Source organism: Coloeus monedula (assembly GCF_965178545.1).
Source record: "Coloeus monedula genome assembly, chromosome: Z".
In the NCBI taxonomy this organism is placed as follows: Eukaryota; Metazoa; Chordata; class Aves; order Passeriformes; family Corvidae; genus Coloeus; species Coloeus monedula.
In genome coordinates this window covers 62,407,406-62,431,518 of record NC_138822.1, presented here as the reverse complement: position 1 = coordinate 62,431,518, position 24,113 = coordinate 62,407,406, and the positions used below count along the sequence as shown (strand labels likewise).

Here is a 24,113-nt window from a genome sequence, read left to right as displayed (position 1 = left end):
GGAAAAGCAGTTTGCACCGGGGTTGGTGCACTACAGCGCTAAAATTCAGTTTGACACCCGGCCTCGTAAGATCCGCATGTTTCAATGCCTTATTCAGTCACTTTATTAGATTCCAGCTACTCAAAACCAGGTGTTTTAGTGGGTATGTAAGTAGGCAGGTGATCTCAGCAGTGTCCTCGCGAGCAGGACAGCCTGCCGAGGATGGCCCGCTCGGATCCACCCTCCGTCTCGCAGCTGCCGCCGCTCCTGCTGGCTCGGGGAGCGAGGTAGCGAAGCTCACACGCGGGCTGACGACAGCGGAAGCGGGGCGGCGGGGCCGGGCCGGGCCGTCAGCCGGGCAGAGGCGGTGCTGCTCCGCCCGCGGCGCCCCGCGCTGCCCTGCCCAGCCCAGGACATCCCAGCCCTGCGAGCTCCTGCATGCGGGAGCGGGAAGCGAGCCGCGCCGCCCCGCTCTGCCAGCATGTCCGCCCGCTGCTGCGCCGGCCAGGTAGGGTCGGGGGCGCGGGCAGCGCGGCAGGTGTGCGGCGCGGGGGGCGGACATTGCCGGGCACGGCGCTGGGGGCCCGCCCGGGGGCTCCGCGGTCGCGGCGGGGAGCGAGATCCCGGGTGAGCGGCCGGAGGGGCCGGGGCGGTGGGCGCTCTACGCGGCAGCGGAGGCCGGGGTGGGCAAGGGCCGGTGCGCCGTCCCTGCTCTGCCCCGCGGCTCGGCGGGCTCCGGGCCGAGCTGCGCGCCGGGCTCCCCGGCCATCGGCGCGGTAGAGGAAAAGCAGCCCTCGCAGTGAGCGGCGTGCCTGTCCAGGCTCTCCGAGTGCGCTCAGTGGTGTTTCTGCCAGTTTCCTGGGTGGATTCCCCTCGTGTTTCGGAAGGGAGGCTGGACGCAGGCTGTCCCCCGAGGTGCGTGCGGGCAGGCGGGAGCCGCTCCGCTCAGCGGCGCCCGCAGCAGGGCAGTGGCATGCGGGTGGAGACGCCGACAGGGAGAGGCCTTCCCAAATCCCTGCACAGCAAGGAGCAATTCCCAAAGGGGCAACAGATCCTTTAGAGCTGCGGGAGGCAGTTGGGTAATAGCCACTGGCTCCAGGTGGTGGGGAGATGAGTCTACATGGTGTAAGAATTGGAATGATCTTTTCGTAACCACTGGCTGCTTATCAGTCCTCAGACCCTTTCACAAATCCTTTAAATTCGGCTTGTGAAGAGTTTTGGCATGTTCTCAGGTGCTGGCAGAGGAAGTGAGAGATGAGAGCAAGTGGTGATGGAGGGCGGTGCAGGACCTACACTGTTCAGTATCCGTGCAGTGAGGATTCAGTACTCCACATCTTACCATGGTGCACCTGTTTTCCTGTTTGAATCAATCCCATGGATGAAGGATCATGACTTGGAGGAGATAGGCAGTAGTGAGGCCCTTTCCAGATCTCCTTCTTGGCTGCACTCAAGGGAAGGACTCCTGTTCCTAGTAGTTGTCTCTCTGACGTGATGTTAGACACCTTCTCCAGGCACTTTATTTTGTGCTGTATTTTCACAATTTTCTGTTTCTGCCGTAGAAACCCATTACTACTGAGATAAATGAATTCGCGAGCCGAATTTTCAGTAGCAGAATATTGAACATTTGTTAGTAGAACAAAGGCATATCACAGCGCTGGGGTGCTTAGCAATATGGCCAGAGGCGCGGCTCCATTCATTTTACCGTGAACTTAAGTACTTCTTTAAACACATTCATTAGGCCCAGAAAGTAATTTCCACTTCACTCAGCTTTCCCCCCTCTCCGGTCTCTGCCCCCTCCCGCCAGCACGACGCCGCCTCGGTCCTCTGGATAGCTTCAGACTTGAAGACAGGCACCCCCCTCCGGTGCCTCCCCAGTCTCCAACCTAATTTGTAGCTGACAGTTTCCTTGGGAGGTGTGAGTCTTGATAACAAACTTCCTGGGATGCATGTGGTTTATCTTTGTTTCTTTAAGATGTCCTGGTTTCTGGCTCTGTAGTTTGTCAACTTAAAGGACATTTATTATCATGTATTTATTACTACGTTTCACAACATACTACAATTATTTCAAAGTTACAATTCACTCTTAATCTTGTTTCTACTTAACTATATTTTACCTTAACACTATTTCTACATAGTGTATTATCACTTGTAAGTGTTAAAATCATATATGTGAAAGACAACGTTTATCATTCACTCATTCATCACACTAATTCTGTCGGCAACAGACTAGCCAGTGAGCTTATTCCTGTTGTTTTACATATTTAAACACCTTATGTCCTAATTCTATTGATATTTCTATTGCCCATCCTGCCCACCCTCAGAATCTCATTATTCTCTTGCTTTTGTGTGAACCACCTGGGGAAAATCTTACATCTTTCCTATAGTTTGAAATCCTGGGCTAGATTTGGTCTTTTGTGTGTAGTTCTTTCAATCTTCAGTGGGACAGAAGGGATTACTGAGCATACATTCGCTTGCCTGCCCTCTGGGAGCTGCCCTCGGCCTCTCCGAACAGTCCTGTGGACCTGGGGGACAGCAGTAACTGCATTTGCTAATATTCTTCTTAACGCAGGGGCCTCCCTGACTGCTGCTGCACAACCGCTTTGGCAGCGTGTGAAACAAGTTGTGGAGCAGCTCAACAAAATATTGTTCCTAGGTGCTGTTACTGCAGTGGTTCACGGCGTTTTGCATTTTCATTGTGCTTTTTTTTTGGTGTAGCTCCTGGAGAAGTAACTTAAATACCAAGAGTTTGAAACTGTTGTGATGCTCGGTGGTGAATGGCATGGCTTCAGCGTGACCGACCTTTGAAACATTCTTAAAGCCTCTGTCCCTACCCCGTGTAGTAATCTCTGATAGTAATGTGTTTCATTGACACTGGTATGCCACTCTGGAGTCTGTAAATAAACTGAACTCCTTAATGTTGTTGAAGATTAAGCAAAAGCCCTAAGATAGATGTAGTCATAGTCCCAGAAATCCCTGGGGAGATGTATTCTGCTGGCTCAAGCACTACTTTTGATGTAAGACTTATCTATGCTAAATATGACATATTGCTGGAGTTACACCAGCAAACATAGTGTGGATAACCTTTCTTTAGGCTAAGGTAATAAACAGCATAAACCATGTTCCAATAGCATGCAGTGTCACATTTTTAAAATGAAAAATGGTCTTTGCCTTCATTACTTGATTTATTCCAACCTTGTTGAGGAGATGTTTGTATAACGTGATTAATACACAAGAAAAACAAAAGGCATAAAAGTTCTTCATTCTGTCTCAACCAAGCTTCCTCAGGCATTTTGTGGGTACTGTTAATCAAGCCGGAAAATCAAGAAGGAATTTGGCCTCTCCCTCAGTGTTCCCCTGAAGTTAGCCCTATGTCCAGAAACAGATTAAGTGCTTGAGGAAAGATGAAAATTTTATAAGAGTTATGCAAAACAACTCCCATGTTAGGTCCCTGATTTTTTCCTAAAATATAGTAGTTTAATGTGTTTGATATCCTGTAGTGAGAGGCTTTTTTGTGGGAAGTATTTTTGCCCTTTTTATACCTTATGCATGCCTCTCTGTGGATCTGCTTTCCTGGAACTGACTGAGAATTTTGCTGTTGTCTTTCTGAGCTGTTTAAGTGCAACTGTCGTTTGTGTGCAATTGTTGTTTGTCTATAGCTGATATCAAAATTTTATTGTGAGTTAACATGACTATTAATTTTCGCTCCAAAAAAATTTCCTGGTATGAAGTAGATGATGAGTGATTGGTACTTTTTTTGGGTCAAACCATGCTAAATGTCTAGTTGATGGTGCCTGTCAGAATGAATGCATTCAGTTTTGCAGCCCAGATTCCTGTTTTTATAGGATGCAGTGGCAAGCTGCCAGATTTCAGTGTACTTTGGTTATGCTGATTTTGCATTTGCAAAATTATTTATAATTGTCTTAATGGACAGTACTGTGTGACTTGCATCCTTGCCAAGTAGACCCTGGGAACTTTCTTTGAAGGAACTTGGCCGTTTATGAACTTTAATTTCTGCAGTTGTTTTTTATTGAGCAATGTACAACCTTGCTTTGAAGACAATTGTGATATTTAGGTCTCTGAGCTGTAATAAACTTGCTAAATATTTCTTCTTTTGCTCATGTCTCATTGACAGACCTATTTTGAGAATGCAGTGAGAATACAGTTTGGCTTGGTCCTCCACAATGCTTTTGATTACATAAAAACTCTGCTTAAATTGACAGGAAACAGGATTTTATATCTGGCTTTTCTTCAGTAGTTATTCTCAAGAGAATAAAGTTGAGATCATGGTTAAAGAAAGCAGCTGTTGCGGAAAATCTTTATTACAATGAATGTGTTTTTTCCAGAGTTAAATAAATGTAATTTAGATCGTTAACATTCATTTTGGGGGGACGGTATGTAGTAGCTGGGTTGTTCAAGAAGATGAATTTTTCAATCAGAATTGGTAGCTATCAAAGCTTATGAAGCTATTTTTGTAGGGCTGTTGAATCTTGAGTGATGTCCTTAATAGTGTTCTGCACTTAGAAATCATACTGTGGAATAAATAAAAGATGTGCTGCAAGTTAGACTATCAGGTTTTCATTTTATATCCAGACCTCTAATTCTGATGGGGTTTTTTTAAAAGAAAAAAAGGGAAAAAGCAGTGAACCTTGGCCCATCTTATGGCTTCTGTGACTCATAGCTTTTGGGGAAAGGAGAGAGATCCCTGTGCGCTCTGGGGCTGCTTTAATCTCTGGTGCTGCTTTACTCTCTGGTGCTGCCTGTTTGCACCTGCAGGTTGAGAAGAGGGCTTGCAGCCCTGTCCCCATGGTCTCCTCTTTCCATTACATGGTGAAAAGGGTGGTTCTGTCACCCTCATCCAGATTTGTGTCCTCTCAGGTTACAGGAGCATTGCAGGACATGTGTGTAGTGTGATGTACCACAGTGCAGTGGGATGATGCCAAGTGGTGTTCCTGGCTCCACTCCACACTGTGCTCCCCAAAATACATCTCTTGTTCTGCAAAAGGTTTTCCTGGGTGAGAGGGGTTTGTTTAGTGTGTTTGACCTGAACATTTAGCTTTGGGTGTTTCCACACCTCTCCCACTGCTATTATTAATCATGATAGAATATGAAGCTATCTGTCTGAGGTCAGATGCAGCATATTGTAGTGTTTATATATTATATATTTATATACTTGTATATTGTAGTGTTATGTATTTAAGACCTAACTTAAATATGTTAGGAAAAACAGCTTGGTGAAGGACTGTTTTCCCTGTTTGCAGAAACATGGAGGTTTTGCTTTACGTAAATGGTTTCCTGAATAATTGAATTAGCAAAGCCTGATTTCCTGCAGCTTTGTCCATTGAGGTTGGTATCTCATGCTGATTCCCCTTCTAGAAAATACTGAAGATGTGTTTTAGCCTTTTCCTTTCTTAGGGTTGAGAGATCATTTTTTCTCCACTAAAACTTTCACTTATTTTCAAGGAAACTTTAATAACTTATCTTTGAGGTCCCATCTGCCTGCTATAGCAGGATAAAATTTACTGCTGGATTCAAAAGTGGTCAGAAACGGAAGGAATAGTGTCCAAAAGATGGGGAGATTCTCTAAGTGTTGTATCATTTGACATTGCATTTCTAGGTTGGAATCCTTTCCCTGTCTCTGTATAAAACAGAGAAGATAGTCTTTCTCATTCTTGCCTAATTTCCAGTTGCTTCCTGTTTTTTTAGACTTTTTCTCTTGCATCCCATGAGTTGGTTGTATTGTGGGTTCAAAGAAACACCTCAGATACCCATAGCTCCAGAGCTGTGGAGTGAAGGCAATATAAGAGCTGGGCGTTCGCTTTTGAGGGCAAGGGAGTACTTTTCTGCAGAAGGATCTAAATACTACTGCTGCTTTTAGTTTAATTTTTGCAAGTGTGGTTGTTCCAGGATATGTTTTTCCCATTACTGGAACTTTCATTTCAACAGATGCATTCACCGTTGTGGGTAAAAGACATACTTGTTTCAGGGGAGCAATTGGATGAAAGCCTGAGCTATGACTATGGTAGGAGGTGAAGGTCTCTCTGGAGCTAGTGACTGCTCTCATCCCAAACACTGGGATGGTGCTGGGGCTGGATGGTGTTCGCAAGTTAGCCGTGAGAAGATGGTTGGACATTAGGTTTCTTCTAGTGTCCTTCTCAAGGACCCCAGTCAACAGTGCTTCCATTCCTGTCTCAACTGTGCAGGCCCTAATATGTCTTGGCATGTAAATGCCTGGCCTCCAAGTCATTCAGGCTGCAGTTGCTCACTCTGTCAAACGGATTTGACCTGCTGCCTTGTTCAGGTTATCCAGGAGATAAGCTTCAGCATCAGCGTGCGCTACAGTGTGAGGCAGTGAGGGATTGAGCCAGCCAGAGTTGTGGGGGACTGTAGTGTGTGCCCATGATGGCATGTGGGGGGAAGGTGGCTCTGTGACCATTCTGAAGGGAGTCCTACACACTAGCGATCTCATCATCATTTTAATTAGTGGCTAAGCAGGATCTAATGTTTGCAGTTTACTAATTGGATCTTCCAGCAATTAAAGATAGTGTGTGCTCAAGTATTTGAACATATAAATGTTAACAGTCTGAAAACATAAAGGTTTGCTCTTCCTTCTGTCCAGTAGCACTGATCCAAAATGCAACAACCTGTAATCTCTGGTACTGAGTTTTAACTGGAACTGTTCTTAATGTTTTCTGAAAAGACCTGTCTCGTCGGTTCGAACTCTTGGCTTATTACAGTCACTGGCAAAACAGTGGTTCAGGAATACTTCCTATATCAGGAAGATATAGTCATTATATTTTAAAAATGCTCATTTTTAGAAGAATCGAGAGGCATCAAGAAGCATCACAAGGATGTGAGCAGGCTCCACTTTGAACCTGCCAGTCTAGAAAAGTGTGTGAATGTTGTGAATGTCAGTTATCTAAACTGAAGCATTTTTTGCAATGCTTTGAACAAGTAGATTTTTTTCTTTTTTTATTTGAAGGGATAAGAAAGAGTTAAGGCTTTATACCAATTTATTGGCTTTGGTCACTTTCTACAAAGTGTTAATGTCTTTTTTTTACTCTCCACCCTAAAGTCCTCTTGGACTCAGTACTGAAACCATCTTTTAAAGACACAGCATGTTTGTGGAACAGCTCAAAGCTGTCTATTCAAAAGCAAAGCAGCTGTTCCAGCTACATGCTTTTAAGTCAATGTGTATGAATATTCAATTTTAACTCCTTCTGCACTCCAGTGGTCCATGGACTTAGGCAGTTACTGCCCTGCATTTTGTTTTCTGTACCTGGTGATGTACCATGTTATACCATGTACCATTCTACCTCTAGAGTCCTGGTCTCAAACATCAGAGCTAACCTGGAAAAAACCTGCTCTCTGTGTGAAGTGATGGCTCCAGTTGTGAGACTTGGCCACTGCTGACTTGTCTTCTATCTTCCAGTTGCTCTTTTAGTATCTCCTCTGCTGTGAAAGTTTGAGAAGTGGCTGCAGCATGAGCTTAAACTTTCTGCAGATGAGAAACTGTGAAATATAAAATTATAGAAAAGGACAGCTGAACACGTCATCCAGTGGAGGTTGCTGTCAGTGAGGAATGTCAAGGGATCAGTGCAGAGAAGCTTCAAGATCAGGTCTGTTTTCCTCAGTGACTTGAGAGGATATTTAAATTTGCTTCCAAAAGCACACAGGCAGATAGAAGGACTGATGCAGTGGAGACTACTACTGAAGCAAGTATAACCCAGATGGCATGACACCACTTTTTAAGTTTAATACAACTTTTTAAGTGCAGCCATCTAGCTGGTTGCTCATCTTGTGTATGGCGTGCTGCGAGGCCAAGTCCCACCCCCTTTGTGGCTGTGTGCTGGGGAGAGGAGTCAGGTGACTTGCTGGACTGTTTGCAGTGGGACACCATGATTTTCTGGGCGGGATTGGGCAAATTTGAATTTTTTGCAGGGAAAAAGACCCTGAACAACTTAGGTGCTGGGAGGAAAAGTCTTGAAGCCTTCAAATGAGACTGAGGATAAACGTTTTGGTTTCCTTCTTTGATGAGCAGGGAGAAAAGACCAGGTAGTTAAAAGGCTGTCTAAGCTAGAGAAGAAAGCCTCACCAGGAACGAGTGCCTGGGGAACTGTAGCAGACAAATTAGAAGGTGGGGTTTTTTTTTCCTCTTTTCGGTGTCAGATTTAAGTAACCAGAGGGATGGACAGTCTTCCTTATAGTGCTGTCAAATACATATGGTCTATGCTCATGGAAGGTAGCTATGCTACTGAGGAGATGGGTGATATGATACACTGTGAGGCTCAGGTCAGACTAAACAATTGACTTGATTTTTCCAAAATCATCAGGAGAAGAGCAGTTGAGCAGACTTGAATTTAGACGTTTTGCAGTGATGTTATTTTCTAATGCTGAGCTGAGTCACCACTTAGTAACGTTTTTGCACAGAGACAGAAGCTTATCGCCCTCAGTCCAGCTTAATTCCAGCTCTGCTGGTGCCTGGCAGTGGCTCACCCACAGTTTAACTCTCGGAGTAGCTTTCTTGCCTGAGTTTCCAGCTGCTTGGTGCTGTGTGGCAGTTCTGCCCCGTGGTGGCTGAGGGCAGGAAACCCTTGCCAAAAAGCATTTCTCAGGCAGTGCCTGGGCTGGCGTGACTTTTCTCTGAAATCTGTTTTAATTTTGCACAGTTTGCAGTGTGAGATGTGCTTCTCAAAATAGGTCATCAGTTGATTAACTGGTATGTTGGTTCACAAAACCTCTTGGCTTAAGTCACATGGTGAGTCTGAATATTAAATAAGAGGCAGTGGAAAGCCGGTTAAGTCAGACAAAGGACAAAATAAAGCCTCTTTTTTGGTGAATTTAGTTACTTCAGAGGAACAAACAGCTGTGTAATCATGTGACCAGTTGAAGAAGCTTTTGGAAAATGCATATCAGCAGTAGGTTTTCAGTTATAGTCTGAGGCCAGCTCCTAACACTCAGGACACCTGGCATCAGACATCTGTTGTTTTCATGAAGCAGTGCACTAACAAAATACTTGCTTCTAGACACTCTTTCCTGAAACCAAAAGTCCAAGCGAGGGCAGGTGTGTAGCCTCTTCATGATCTTTTTCATGCAGGGCTAGCTGCTTTCCCTGTCCAGACTCCTTGGATGCTGCCTGTAGCTGTGAGAGTAGATATTTGGATGTTTTTGACAGACACTGCTATTAACAGCTCAGTGACTGCATTGTCTGCAAACCTTATGGCCCAGATAATGCTGGTAGTCAAGTAATCAAGCAGTGCATGAAAAACTAAGCTGCTCTAGGCCCCCATGAAAGGAAGCTTCAGGAAGGCATGTTCTGGTGCTCTGTGGACAGGCTGGAAGGCATGCATTCTCCCTGGACGCTCTCACTAGGCTGTCAGGTAGGAGGGAAGAAGTGAAAAGCAGCTAAGTCTTCATTTATTGAAGTATGCAGGTTTTTTTCTCCATTGTGCTCCTATCCCCTTTGATTTTTACCATTTCTGATGAAGTCTTCCAAAAGGAAGTGCGTTGTTGTGATAAGCTGAATACTTGCCTATGGTTTGTATAATTTAAAAATACCATAGGCTATTTTGGGCAGTGATCCTGAAACTCTTCACTTTAATGACTGCACAAAGTATTTTCTAAAGCCTTCAAGATCTTTTTGGGAATGTATGTGGAAAATACATTCTTAAAATCTCACTGTCTCTATAAAAGCAACAGGCAAGATAGGTTCACTTACTTCTCAGTTTTGTGTGTAAACAGTTACATGTGCTTAACATTAGTCTCATACCTCATTCTACTGATTTATCAGATTGGATCAGAGCTTGCAAAAATTGAGACTTGAGTGTGTGGCAGGTGTTAAGTGTGTGCTGGTGGTGTATTTATTGTAGGGAGCCAATAGTTTGTGCACAAGTTGGTAAGCCTGCTTTTATCCTGTTTCGTTAACCTGTCTAACTCTTGTTAACCATAGGTGCTCCCCAGGCTATTGTAAGATGGGACTGTTCAATATGTCTGGGCCTGCCTGTACTTGGAAAAGTGGTTTGCACGAACTAAGGCTGTCACGTGTCTGCTTACCTCTGCTCTTTACTGGGTGAATGTCAAAATTACGTTCCTGCATTGGCAGGGACCTACAGCACTCACATCGAATGAGGTGATAGGAAAACGCCACTGGAAACATCTGTTCAGAGAAGGGAGAAGGTGTGTAGGACAGCTGCAAGACATTCACCTCTGTTTTCCCCTTCTGCTCGCGCACTGTGCCGTCATGGGAAATGGTGGAGCTGTTGCTGCTGTTGCATGATAAATCAGCAGCTGAGAAGAATTCATATGTAATTTTTTCACTTGCCACTAGGTTGCTTTATTTGGTCACCCCCAGCAGAAGAAAGAACTGTCAGGGCTCAGGAGGTGCGTGCTGGAGCAGGGGTAGGAGTGAGTGAGTGGCTGGCAGAGGAGTCACAGATCAGTCTGAGTTTGAAGGGATCCACAAGGATCATTGAGTCCAGCTCTTATGTGAATGGCCTATATGGGGATCATACCCACAACTCTGGCGTCATTAGGAAAAAGGCTGGGGGGAGCCAGGGATTGTTAAGATAGCCTATATTAACAGAAAAAATTCCCACACAGCTTTCCACAGCTGCTGTTGTGAAACCAGTCAAGTCAGCCATCATCCAGGCAGTTCAAATCCTGGTGCAGTCTGTTTTCAAGTATATCAGGTTTGCAGATTTTCAGGTCTTGGGCAAGTTGGCACTGTATTTGGTGGGCTCCAGAAGAGTAGCACTGAGCAAAGCAGGCGGCTGGTCTGCGCTGTGGTGTCATGTTGGGTTAGTGTGAGGGAGCTGGCTGATGGTAAGTATTTGTGGAAAGCATAAATATTTGTCCAGTGTTTGTAATTGTTGTCAAACTGTGGTGTTCACCCAGTGAGGAGACATAAGCTAGAGAGAGAGAGCCGGGCTGGCTGTGCTTGCTGCCTGACTTGTGGGAGCCTTTGGATTGAGAAGCACTTGAAGCCAGAACCTGCTGCAGAATGACAGACTCCTGCCAGAGCAGCCTGGTTTTCAAGGTGCCATTGTGCCTGGGTACTTGGAGAACCTGGGCTTGTGGTGATCATGAGACTCTGAAGGAGCTCTGTTCATACAGATCGGGATTTCCAAGGCCTGCCTGCTGGCAGTGGTCACAGATCTGCATTGTTGTTTGGGTTGTCTCTGTCCTAAAATCTGCACAGCATCCTCTTCCTGCAGAACCCCATTTTTTGGAGGAGCTTTTAATGATAAGCTAAATCTGTAGAAGATTTTTGACATTGCTTTCTTTTTTTCTCAGTCTTTATGACAAAAATTTGTTGCTGTCTTCCAGTGCGTTTTGAGCCCTGGGCAGACCATTGCTGCAGTTGAAAGGCAGAGCAGAAGTGAGATGGGCCGTGCCTGCAGTAAAGGATGTGGCATCAGAGTATCTGTGTGGCTTAACTGCACATTGACCAAAACTTAACAGAGAACTCTTTGTACTTCTGGGCTTTGATGTCTTGTCACCCAAAGCTAATTCTTTGAAACCTCTTGTGTCAGTAGGTTGTGGCCAGCATCTTACTCTTTGGGACAGAGACTGTTCTCATTTATTTTTGGATAACACCTATTTCATTGTTGCCTACTGTGGAATGTTAGAGGTACAGTTAAAAAAAAGAAAAAAAAAGGAAACAAACTCACATAAAACCCCCTAACCACCAAATTTGGGAGTGTAGCTGAATAATCTAACCAACTTTCTATGGTTTCCATGGCTATTCAGAGTGCTTAAAGAGGTTCATCTGAAAAAGATGGAAATACCGGTATTTTTCACAAGTATTTCCTACTTTTAGGGTTACGTGTGCAGAATTAGAAACTATCATTAAAGTCTAAGTAATGTGGAAAAATACATAAACGACTTATATATTCTATTTAAGCATTTGTTACTTTAAGTAGCAGCTCCAGGGACCCAGGAGTGGAATAGCAGATGCTGCTGGATGTAGACGAGAGTTTACTGGCAGAGCTCTCTAGCACCTGGTGTAGGAAAATGTTTTTCTCCTTACAAATGCCAAAGCTGCATACCTTGTTACTTCTATACTGTAATTGTTAGTATTATGCTAAGGGCAACTGTTCAGGTTCATCATGGATCCTTTGGATTTGGCTGATACCAAATCCTTTCAGGTTAAAAGGACCTTTAATCTTAATTTTTTTGTTGTTGTTATAATTCTGAATTGGGTGAATTATACATTTCTGGTATGCATTTGTTTTGAAATGTTATCCCATTTGTTTGCTGAATCAGTAACTTACCATAGCTTCCTTATTTCCTGGACTTGTGTTGATGCTGTAAAAGGTAATGTAATGTCACTACCTAAAAAAAATAGAATTGCCATTCAGCCACTACTGCCTTCTACTTTGGCAGTATACTTGCATGATGTGTACACAGTATTTTTAATTTCCAGCTTCGGTGCCAACATGAGGCCATTCTGTTTATTCCCCATATCTGGAGCTCTGTGTTTTGGGGAGGATTTCTGTTTTGCAGTAGCAGCAGTTTTAGCAGCTGCGTGCTTTGAGGCCCCGTCTCCTCTGACATGAGATCCAGTGGTGAAGTGAGAGGAGAGCAGCGTGGGAGCTGGGTTGGAGTGTCCCCACTTAATGTCTTCTGCAGTTGAAGAGCTGCTGTTGAGCAAGGGAAGGGCCTGTCTGCCACCCCCTTCCTGGGGGCTGAAGGCAGGAAGTATGAGCTTGAGTGTTGCAAAAAGACTCCCAGTTTATCATTTCCTTGCCATGACTAGTCATGGCAAGGAAATGATAAACTGGGAGTCTTTTCAAGAGACTTCTTCAAAATTATTTGAGGCTCTTTGAACAACCAGTCTGGTTGTGAGACTCTGTGGATTTATGTGGACTCTGTGGATATATGTGTCTGCAAACCCCCTCCCCTTTATCAGACAAGTCATTGATGCTGGAAGAGAAAGTGTCCTGGGAGGAAAACAGTGCATGATGGCTGGTCACCTGAAGGCACATTCAACCAATGAAGGTTGCCTGGATGACTCAAATGTGGCACTTGTGGATTTTCACTCCTCTGGCAAGCATCCACCTTGTACAACTGCTTGCTGAAAGCAGAACATCCTCTGAATGTTCCTATGGCCCTTCCAAAAGCTAAGGAAACACCAGTAAGAAGCAGCCTTGGTGTGCTCGAGCACCAGGCTCTGGCAGTGCACCATACCTAGCCACAGGGAGCCCCTGGAAAATGGGAGTGTTATGGGGTGAGGTTACTCTGGGTTGGTAGCAGTGAGACCTGGGAGGGTGGCTCCCTGCTCCTGGCTGCCTGCTGATGTCCAAAAATCCCTCCTGTGGTCATGGCCAGTGGGTTAAGCACGGGAATCATACAGAGCTGCTGCCTTTTGCAAGGAAGGGCCTGCCATGGACAGTGCTGCCTTATGTATATAAGTAAGGTTTACCTTTGTATTTTATATATGACTTTTCTAAAAGTAGAAGGCAGGGAAGGTGAATCCAGGTTCTGTGAAAGTCAGTTATACTGTTGACAGCAAGAAAATAATGACCATCAGTCTAGATGCCTTTCAGGATTTATTCAGTACCTTTTTCTTTGCTAAATAAGGTAACTAAATGCTCTTTGCTATGTTTTGTGGATTTTATCTTGGTGGATCCTCAGTTGTGGGTAGAAAACTAAAATAAACAAGGAAATCTGTCTCTCATCCTTAGCAAATCTGGGAAAGCTAGAAATTGATGTGCTTTAAACTAGTGAGTTTTGATAAACAAGACAGTCTGCTTCCACTTAAGTGCTGCTCAGCTGGGAGGAAAGGACTTGAGAAATTCTGGAGTTTTCAGGAAGTCTCCTAGCTTCCCTGTCTAACTTTTGCAATAGAAATGCTAAGGTGGAGGGTTTTGGTGGGTTTTTGACTTGCGGTTTTTTTTCTTACTTTTCAGCTGGCCTGCTGCTGCGGTACTGCTGCTTGTTCCTTGTGCTGCAAATGCTGCCCCAAGATAAAACAGTCAACCAGCACCCGCTTCATGTATGCGCTTTACTTCATCCTGGTGACCATCATCTGCTGTGTCATGATGTCTACAACAGTAGCTAACGAAATGAAAACTCATGTAAGTAACAGAGGTGTGGTCACTCCTGCCCCTGGAAGAAAATGGGGCTCCTTACATGGCTCTTTGTGTATAGGGGTGCTCCCTCAGAAGAGGCAGTCAATTTCTTCCACCCATCCACTTCCAAACCCAGAATCATTTTTCAATGCTTAGTCTCTTGATTTTTCAGCCTCTTCCTGTCACCCATTGAGTATGTTCCACAACAGGAAGGGCCCAGGCCTAGCATCCTTCCTCTCTGGTGCAGAAGTCTGCTGCAGTGAACCCACCCCAGGTTTGCAATGCAGGCAGTGTCACAGGAGGGAGAAGTATTAGGGAATTTGTTTTAGAAGAACAAATCAGTTCAGTCTAACCTTGATTTTGTCTCTGGCAGCTTGTTTAGTAGAAGATGCAGCAAATTAGAAAATAACTCTTCAGGTGTTGCAATTTTAATTCTGCCTTCCTCGTGTGACAGACTACTGCAAAGCACAATGCTGCAGAGCCTCTACAAGGGGTTTCCTTCGGTGTGTGTTGAGTCATTGTGTTCACATGGCCTTTAACCACAGCAAATACTGTTCATCTCTAATTGTCTTTTAAATTAAACAGCTTCAAAAGGATGAAAGGAGCTGTGGCTAAAGCTAGATTTTAGAACTCAAGTTTCTTTCAGAGTCTTAATATAACTTTCCTAAGCTAAATGCTCACCAGCCTCCTTGTTCTCACACACTGGTCCTGTTGTACCACATACTTGGTTTGGTTTCATAAGCCACCCAAGTAGGACAAATCCTCTCTCTCACCCACTACAAACTACAAAAATAAAACCCTGCTTTTAAGTAGAGGGAACAAGGGCTGCTATGCTTAATTCTTAAAAAACGAAGGTTCTGCACCAAATGCATCATTGGGCCTGCTTCAGGGTTGTGTATGTGCTTGTCCTGGAGGTTCAGAAGGCTTCCCTCAGTGCAGGCATCTAGTTGTTTTGTGCTCCTCTCCCAAGAGAGTGCTTTGGTTGCACACTGTTTCCTAGTTGAACCAGTTGCTGAACAAGCTGATGCCCTGGTTACATTCTGCACTTGACTTTCGGTTGTGTCTGGAACACTTCCCTCCAGAGCATCCCAGATGCAGAAGCTGGTGGCAGCACCCCCTTCCTGCAACACAGATGAACCAGCGGGTTTATAGCAGGCTAATTTGAGGGCTTCTGTGCTCTGCTGCCTGTGACCTTTCTTTCTTCCCATGGTACCTTCTTTCTATGTTCTGTCCTAACTTTCTTTCATTTAATAGCATTTCGGATGAGTTACCCTAGTGCCACCTTTTTACCCTGGGCTCCCTACCACCCTGTAGGAGCACCCAGAACAGACACGACACTTGCCTGTGAGCTGTGACTTAAAAACGGTTCAACATGTGCGTGCTGAAATTGCTTGCCAGGAATTACTTTGACTTACTAGATGCTTAGCTTGGCAATAAAGGGAATAACCCAAGGAACTTAAGTGCGTGGGAGACAAATTATGTGCTTATATCCAAATTTCATAAAGTTATTTTCCATCAGTAGTGTGGTTTTAATGCAGCTTGTATCCCTAACAAAAAAAGACTCACTCAGAGTATCCAACAGAAAAGTGATTCAAGAAGCCTTCAACAACATGCTTTTCAGTATTGCCAAATTTCTTTTCCAATTCATAGTCTTGAAAGCTGAGTGTGGGAAGAAATGGCACAAAGAGTAGCTGTTAGTTTAAAGTGGAAAGATAATCACTCTCTTAGTTTAGAGCATTTGATGTCTTTGAATAGTAAATGGACCATCTGAAAGTAAGCTTTCTTTATCTGCTCTCTAATTTAATAATTATGTTCAGGGCTGTTAAAAGTTCAAAGATCCCTGAAGCTAATTCAGCACAGTTGCAATGGAGTGCACCTTGAAAATATTTGTTCAAACTAACCAGTCTCAGCTTCCCAATGATGAGCTGTGTTTTGAAAGTGCTGTGCACTTACTGATTCCTTTGCTTTTGGCTGGGTCATGGAACACTCCTAGTTCCTGAAGCCAGACTGTAAGCAAATATTTTGCATGATATTTTTGGGACCTCACTCTCTCTTTTTTTGAGAGAAGACAGATTTTGATTAATTTTAATCAGATTTTTTTTTTTTAATTTTTGTATTTAGGTAAAGAATTTCAAATTGTAATGCAGTCCTTTTTAGAGCTGTAATCTTGGCAAGGAACACGTCTCTTTTACCAGTGTAGAGCTCAAATACTCATGCTGATCTTACATGAAAGGAATCTCTCTTTTGTCAGTGAGAGGTGTGTTTTTCTCTTTGGTTGTTTTGCTGTAAGTTCCCAAGTCTGCAGTAGTAGATCTCTAGGGAAAGAAGCAAGAGACAGTGGAGGAACAGGGACAAAGTTGATGGATATGTCCAGGAAAATATTTTGGATAGTATGATGTAAAATAGATTTTGCAAGAGCAATATTGCATACCAAGGCAAAAGATGGAGTGTTCATCAATCAAGACATGAGCCTGGTAACAGAAACAGAAATACAGAGAAGACCAATATGGAGTTACACAAAATGGTTTAGAGACTTGATTCTGTTCCAAAATGAAGAAAAGCAGGGCACAACTTTAAGTGCCTTGATCCATATATGATTTCTTTTTTCCTGTTACACTGTTTTTTTAAAAAATAGATACAACTTTACTCACATGTGTTCTGTTGAAGCAAAACCTTGCATTTCACAGGCTTTCAAAGGATAACTGAGAGAAGAAAAGGGAAAGAATTGTTTTGATTTCTCAAAACAATGTTTTGATTTTTTAAATTAAATTTTTAATCTTAAAGCTCTTTCAAAACTAGTGGTTTCTGTCTGAAAATATCCATGTCCTACTTAATTAATGAAAAGAAAAATAGGAAAGATATTTTCAGGAAAACAAACACCAGTAAAACTCAGTTCAGTTGTGTGAAAGCATGTCAGTACAAGGTGGCCACAACTTCTGGCAAAACATACTTTCAGGCTTATTTCCCCAGATAGGTTTATGTCTTGGCCCTTAACTGCATTATTGTACGTTAAACCCCAAACATGCTACCAAAAATAAGGGTTCTGAGTGCAGATGCCCGTTGCATATTTCTGATAAAAATTTAGTCATAGATTCATGATGACATGTGTTCTGGTCTGATTGTTTCTTGGCTTTTTATTTCATTTCTCAGCTGCCTGGGAGAGGTGATTTTACGCAGGGTTTTTTGCCCTTGCTTTCCCACCTGCACAGATTTTCTTCCATGCTTCCTGTTTTCATAACAAAGTTTGCCTGCCATATTCTCCCTCCTTGGGTGAGGCCATCCAGATGAAAGCAGGGTCCTTCAAGCCCGTTTCTACACACTCCTTCCTTCCTGTGCCCCTCTGATGCTCTTTGCTGTGCTCCTACACTCCCACATTTGGGTGCTGACAGACCCCACCCGGGGGTAGCCAGGCCCTGTCCCGGCCCCAGCGCTGGCTCCTTTCACTGAGATGGTTCCATGTGCCTGCAGCTTGCAGTGAGAGCAAGTTTAGGGCACCCTGTTTCTGTAGTTGCTACTCAAAGTTGTTCTTCATCTCTGAGGGCTTCAGAGTGTGCTGGAAAATTGCCAGCTTTGCTGTGATAACATCACTGCTTGCGCAGCAGCTGAGGCTTTTGTGTTATTGGAGCGGATACTGAGTTTCTGCAACAAGAATGCTTTGTCCTCTACTCAGAGACCAAAGAATTTAGCTTCTGCTGCTTTTAAAGGTAATAAAAGTAGCTATTTCACAGTATCTTGGCAAATAACTAATCTGTGACTTAACAGCTGTCAAAAATATCTAGCAAATGGAAAGCATGGTGGAGCATGTAGGGTGGGCAGCCTTCTCAGCAGCTGAATGTGTTTCAGAGATACAGATTGAAAAAAAATTAGTCTTTTTTGTCTCTCAGTGAAGTCACATAAGCCTTGATAAATTGTCTCCAGAAGTAGACCATCCTTTCACAAAAACACACCCTTTTTATTACATCAGTCCTATTGTCCCCAGCATTGTACTTGTGTTTATTATCTGTTGGGGTCTCCAAGACTTCGATTTTATTCTTGTTTTGTTCCTTCAGGACTATGGGTCTTCTAAAAGGGCATTCAGTCCTGTGGCTATCACTTTTTACTACGCAGTATGGTGAATACTACATGATGGCTGAGCTCTTTGTTGCTTTTGTAGGGCAAACTGAGCTGTTATTCTTGTGAATCCATGTATTTTCTCTCTGTTTTCTGTGATGAAGTTAATACTTAAAGGAGGAAAGAATGTATAGGTTCAAAAATCCCATCAAGAAACCTGTGCAATTAAAGAAGCTGCCTATTTATGGTTACTCAGAGATCTGTTTTTAATTAGCTAGTGAGTTAATCAAGTTCTGTGGTATTTTTGTTCTGTTGTGTTTTGTTCTGAAAGTCTTCTAAGTAAAGTGAACAGATCTTGTAAAACTCTGTCCCCTTGGTGAGTACTGTCATTGATATCAAACAAATAAGTAATTTTCCAAGAAAAATTTTAATTTAATATTATGCCACTTTCTAACCTCTCCTAATTGATGGTTATTATAAGCAAAGAACATGAAGGCATTCCTTGATAGCCAGTTGCTTTCTCTGGCATTGTTGTGGCTTGCCCTGGCATCACTGTGGCATTGGTAGTTCTCATAATTATTCTAGTCAATCCATTTGCTCATTTTAAATGCTGGCATGTTTGCCCAGTCTGACATTTCATTGCCTTCCAAGACCTGGGAAAAGTGTTGCTGATGCTCCAGACAATTTCTCAGAAGCTTTCTAAAAACTCTTGTATGTGAATTAGCCACAGCTACATATTTAATGTCAAGCTTCTTTATGTGGTGACTGCTCATCTCTGAGTTATTGCTGAAAGAGCTACTCAGAGTGGCCCAGCTTGAATCCATTCTCGTAACACCACACAGCTGTGCTGAGACCAGTTTTCATCTCCTCAGCTGGTTCCAGCCCAGCAAGGATCAGCTCCATATTGTGGTTATGTTTGCTACCCTTAGCTCAGCATCTCAGTGTTGCTGTGAGCTGCTAATATAGCTTTTCTTTTTGAGAAAGTCCTGGGAGGGTTGTTGACCTCAGGTTTGGATTCCTGGAACGTGGATTGAAGTTACATACCCTGCCGAGAGGCGGACTTTCAGAGCCTGGTGGCTGGAAGCTGGCAGTTTATACTTGTTTATCCCTTGTTTCCTGCATTTCAGAGGGCTTTCTACCCAGCTGGGAATGCTGCCTGATGACTAGCACCCAGGCCCTGTTGTTCTTTCATTGTTACAGCTTTGTGTACTGACCTGCTTGCTAAATGTGAAGGGGTTTCCTTTGCCACAGCTGTTGGTTTGTGCATGTTGTGTCCTGCTACATGTTGTCTTCTCTATCCTCCAGTCACCTGTAGCAGCAGTCAGCTCCAGAGGGTTTAATAATGTTGTTCAACTGGTCTTACCAGCCTCTGCTGAAGGCTGTAAGCATACAGAAAGGCCTTTTTTCTCTGAAATGGACAGTGGTTTTCTAACTAAATTCCTGTGTTTCTGTGCAGCTGAATGGTTCTCTGGCTGTGAGGGGTGGATGTCTGCACAGAGGTGCCTCACAGCAGTGGGTCCTGGCCACACAGACCTGCTTTTCTGAGCACCCAGCATCATGTTCGTGTGGTGAAACTGAAGCCAAAATGTGCAGCTGTTTGCTTTCCACTTTGCAGGGAAAGGCCTCAAAGGCAAATATTAATTTAATGAGTTGAGAGAGGCAGGAATATTCCACCTTTCTGTTAATTTAAAACAACATCAGATCAACTGGCACAGCTCCCTTTCAGAAGCTGTGATGGAGAGGAGAGTGGTTGCTGTCCCTGTGACACTTGGATGTTCTTCAGTCTGCATTTGCAGCCAGGGAAGCACAAGCCCCTGTTATGTCTCATGTAACGTGAATTACTGAAGCAATCAGAGTCTTTTTCTGTACAGCATGGGAAGAAGGGAGAAGATCCCCAGGGTGAGGGAATAAGCAGTAATGGACAGGAATGGCATGAGCTAACAGAGATGAAGGAAGGTGGACTTGTACCCCAAGGGATCTGTAAGGAGTTGAGTGAAGGCTCTGGAAGACTTCAGTCCCTATGTTTCAGATTTTGTTATATCCCCTGAACCCTGAAATCCAGACTGAAGGCATATCAAAAGTGAAAGGTATTAAATGAAGCCAGTGAAAAGTCAGTGGTGCACAGACATAGACATGCTTGGTTATGTATGCTTCGTGTCCATTCTAACAGCTTATATATGATGTGTTCTGCTTTTCAGATTCCCTTCTACAAGCAGATGTGCAAGGGTATTCAGGCGGGTGAGATGTGTGAGAAGTTGGTGGGATACTCTGCAGTGTACAAAGTCTGTTTTGGAATGGCCTGTTTCTTCTTTTTATTCTTCTTGTTCACCATCAAAATTAACAGCAGCAAAAGCTGCCGAGCATACATTCATAATGGGTGAGTATTTTGTTTGAGTGCTTAATTTTCACATCTCTTTACAAGTTTGTGCCATGAACTTTCCACTTGGGTGTAGTACTAGGCAGAAAAAAAAAGAAAAAAACTTTACTCTGCTCTTACTGTAAGAAATAATGCAGTCAAGTGAAAACTAACTAAAGTGGTAATCAGTCATAAAAAGAATGGGGTTTTTTTTCTCGTTAGGCTTTAAATAGAGGTTTCTTGTGGTACTAGAGTGAAAACCTCTAATTCCTATTACAACTGGATGGTTTTTTTGTTTTTTTTCTCTCATCCAGATTCTGGCTTATTAAACTTATAGTTCTGGCAGCAATGTGCTCAGGAGCCTTCTTCATTCCTGATCAGGACACTTTCCTCAATGGTATGTCCTCTTGTTTTGCTATGCTGCTTTGTTCTGTACTATCTTGTGAGTGGTTATAAATCCGAGAGGTCTAATCAACATGAATATTGCCTTGTTTCTTCAAGAAAAGCCTTTACAGGCCAGGTGCAAAAAGAGTATTTAGGATTGTTTAGGGGGACCACTGTGTGCACAAACTATGTGGTCTTCATGTGAATGTGCAGGAAACAGCATGTTTTTTTCCTGACCAAGAGCAGGCCAAAGGGGTAGGTAACAATACCACTGCAGGAATTCTTTAAGAATTCTTGCAAATTCTCTAAGAAATAGGGAACTGTAATGGTGCAGAAGGAGTTTGTCACTCAAGAACACAGAGCTGCGTATTAGTTTGGCTTGTGCAGGTAGCTCTGGCATAGTGCAGCAGCCAGACTGCACAGTGGAGAGGTGCCAGTGCTCCAGGAGGCACAGTAACCTGCTGGACATTGGTGTCTGCTGCCTGGAAACCCACAATGCCCCAGAGGAATTTGGGATGTTGTTAATTTTCAGGTTGGTGGCATACATACAGTAAGGTAAAATTAGAGTTCTTGGGCCCTGGTGTGAGTGCTCTGCTGAGGATGCTGTGACAGAAGCATTTCCAGTATTGGAAGGCATGCTGGCACTACACAGGCACGCTGGTACTAGGCCAGTACTGAAGTGCCAGCTGGGAGGGGAGTGTATCGCAGGAGTCTTGTGGGCTAGGAGCAAAAACCCTGGTGATACCAAAATGAGTTTGTTCTCTTGCAGTAAGTACATCCTACAGGTATTTGTAAGCCCTTAAGTTGTTGGGTCTGGACAGGTGAAAAGGGATGGGATCAGTAGAGCAAAGGAGCAGTTGTGTATGCTGCCTGCTTCCACTAAGACTTGCTTGGTTGCCTTGTTCTCAGCACCCATCTGCTCTAGCCAGGATGTCTAAAAAGGCAGGAGGAAGGAGTAACATGGGGAAGAGAATAGAGTGGGCAGACAGACTATGAGCACAGTACTCTGGGAAACTAAAGTAGAAACCAGTACAAGTAAACCACTAACAGGTAGAATTCACCTTCTTGCTCTTGCTGTCTGTTTATTGGGTCCTGGCTCAGTTTGGTGCTGCTTTTCCATCTCCTCTTTGAAGCCTTGGGATGGCTATATGTGTTTGTCCTTAGGACCCATTCACTCTTTGGATTAGATGCAGCAGTACAATGCCTTGTACCTGTGGGCCAGTGAGACTGCCTGTCATCTTTGCAAATGACCCTTTTCATGGTGAAATGTCTTCAGGAAGTGTTTGCAGAAAAGAAGAAACAGTTTTTTGTGCTGATCCTCAACAGCTGTCTAATGTAGTCTGGAGATACAGCATAACAAGCTTTCTTCCCCGAACTATCTCTTGACTTTGCAGTGTAAAGCTCTATTCTGCAACTCCTGCTAAACTGACCTCTAGTCTGCCCCTGAATTTGAGATTTACAGATGGTTTAGGTATAGTATGTTTGTGGGGTTTTCTTCCCTCTTTTCAAGAAACTTATGCTGTCTTTTGGTTGGTTGGTTTTGGGGTTTTTTTTAGAGGGTTGGGGTCATTCTCCCAACTGTTTTTTTTTTCTTAAAAAATAAAATCTCTTGCCATATTTCCCAAGCAGTTTGTTAATCGTGAAGGAGAAATACTGTGTGCAAGCAGTAGGTTTCTGTGGGTTGTAGTGTTAAATCTACACTGGTCATGCTAACCTTATCTTGATTGATCCGTAAACATCCTGCAGTATACTGTGGCAGAGGGAGATCATGAGAGTCTGTCTATGTAGTAATTCACTCCACTGGTGGTCTGACTTTTCCTACTCTTCCTCTCTAAAATAGACATGCCACTTTGTGCCCTGCCTATTTTTATGTACTTTTTTACAGGATAACTTCATCCGTTTTTTTGTTTTGTGTGCTTGAAGAACAGAATGCTTGTCAAGTGTATACAATTTGTTTAGCAAACCAGACAATGACATTTTTGCTTGTTTCAAATAATGAGCTTATGATAGACTAAGAAAAAAAATGAAGTAATCTCTACATCAACTGCTAATGGGAACGAGCCCTGACTGTTCTGTTCTTCCACTTAACTTACACGTGATCTTTTTCAAAAGGAAAGCACAATGGAAGGATATGCCTGAATTTTGCTGATGCCTTTCCTTGGTCTTTTCTTCACTGAAATCAGCTGCACACCTGGAGTAACTTGTAGGCTGCATACTGCCTACAAGCTGTATATACAGCTAAAAATTAAAATAGGTATCTGTATTTCCTCAGACATTTCTGATGTTGCATGTAAGAAATCTGTTGTCCCAAGTATCCAAGCAGCTACCCAAATACAGTATATGTAGGTCAGCAGTTAAGTAGCCAAATAACCTGTCTTAAAACCAGTCAGTGAATACCAAGTGTTCCTTGGGAGTGGCTCGGAACAGCATTTATGAATAGATAAACCCCACCTTTGTTTTTATGCAGTACTGGAATCTGGAGGAGAAGAAATTGCCCTTTTTAGTAATGATTGGGTTCCAGTACCTTGCAATTTCAGAGTTTAGATTCCTGTGGAATGCCTTCACACCACCTCCCTCCTGCCAGTCACAAATAAGGGTTTCAGTATTTTCTGTCTTAATGTAGTAACTCACAGTGTCCACAAAAATTTTCTAGGTTAGGGAAACTCAGTAGCTGTCCTAACATAATTATGTTGAAAGTGTAGCAGGTTGCAAGCTGAATTCATCAGGGAGCTAATCTTGAGTTAACTGAGCTGGCCTTTCATCTGAAATCTCCCATCTCCTGCTACATCTGTGGGCTTGAGATATTCAAACAGCATTAATAGCTTCACTGCATAGACAATAAATCCATTTTATTTCAAGGGAAAGGCAACTGCAGTTTGACCTATTTTCTGCCTCTCTGCCTTGCAGCCTGGCGCTACGTAGGAGCAACAGGAGGGTTCCTTTTCATTGCCATTCAGCTCATCCTGCTGGTTGAATTTGCACACAAGTGGAATAAAAATTGGTATGTGTTGGGCAGTAGTTATTTGCTTAAAATTCTGGTGGACTCCTGGCCAGTACTTTTCTTGTAACCAATAATGTAAAAGTATCATGGATGTAATTTTTGAAAGAAGACAGTTGAATGTCAATATTCAGAGCTGTTCATATTTGCTTCATAAACTTTCTCCTTCCCCAACAGAAATGTTTCCTCATTGCTCACTTCTACTCTGCTGCTTTATTCTTAACCTGAATTGCTTGGCTTCCGTTAACTAGTAGTGTCTTGGGATGCAAAAATCTCT

The 24,113-nt window shown here is 43.4% G+C and overlaps 1 protein-coding gene across 1 annotated transcript in view; it reads left to right on the top strand.

The window, feature by feature from the left end:
* The first annotated feature begins 434 nt into the window (after positions 1–434).
* SERINC5 (serine incorporator 5) overlaps positions 435–24,113 on the top strand; it is a 36,626-nt gene continuing 12,947 nt past the window's right edge. Inside the window, exons 1-5 of the mRNA XM_082300861.1 lie at positions 435–487; positions 13,887–14,054; positions 20,297–20,475; positions 20,769–20,851; positions 23,746–23,839. Coding sequence (XP_082156987.1) covers positions 461–487; positions 13,887–14,054; positions 20,297–20,475; positions 20,769–20,851; positions 23,746–23,839 — 551 coding nt within the window. The 5' untranslated portion in view covers positions 435–460. The remainder of the gene's footprint in view (positions 488–13,886; positions 14,055–20,296; positions 20,476–20,768; positions 20,852–23,745; positions 23,840–24,113) is intronic.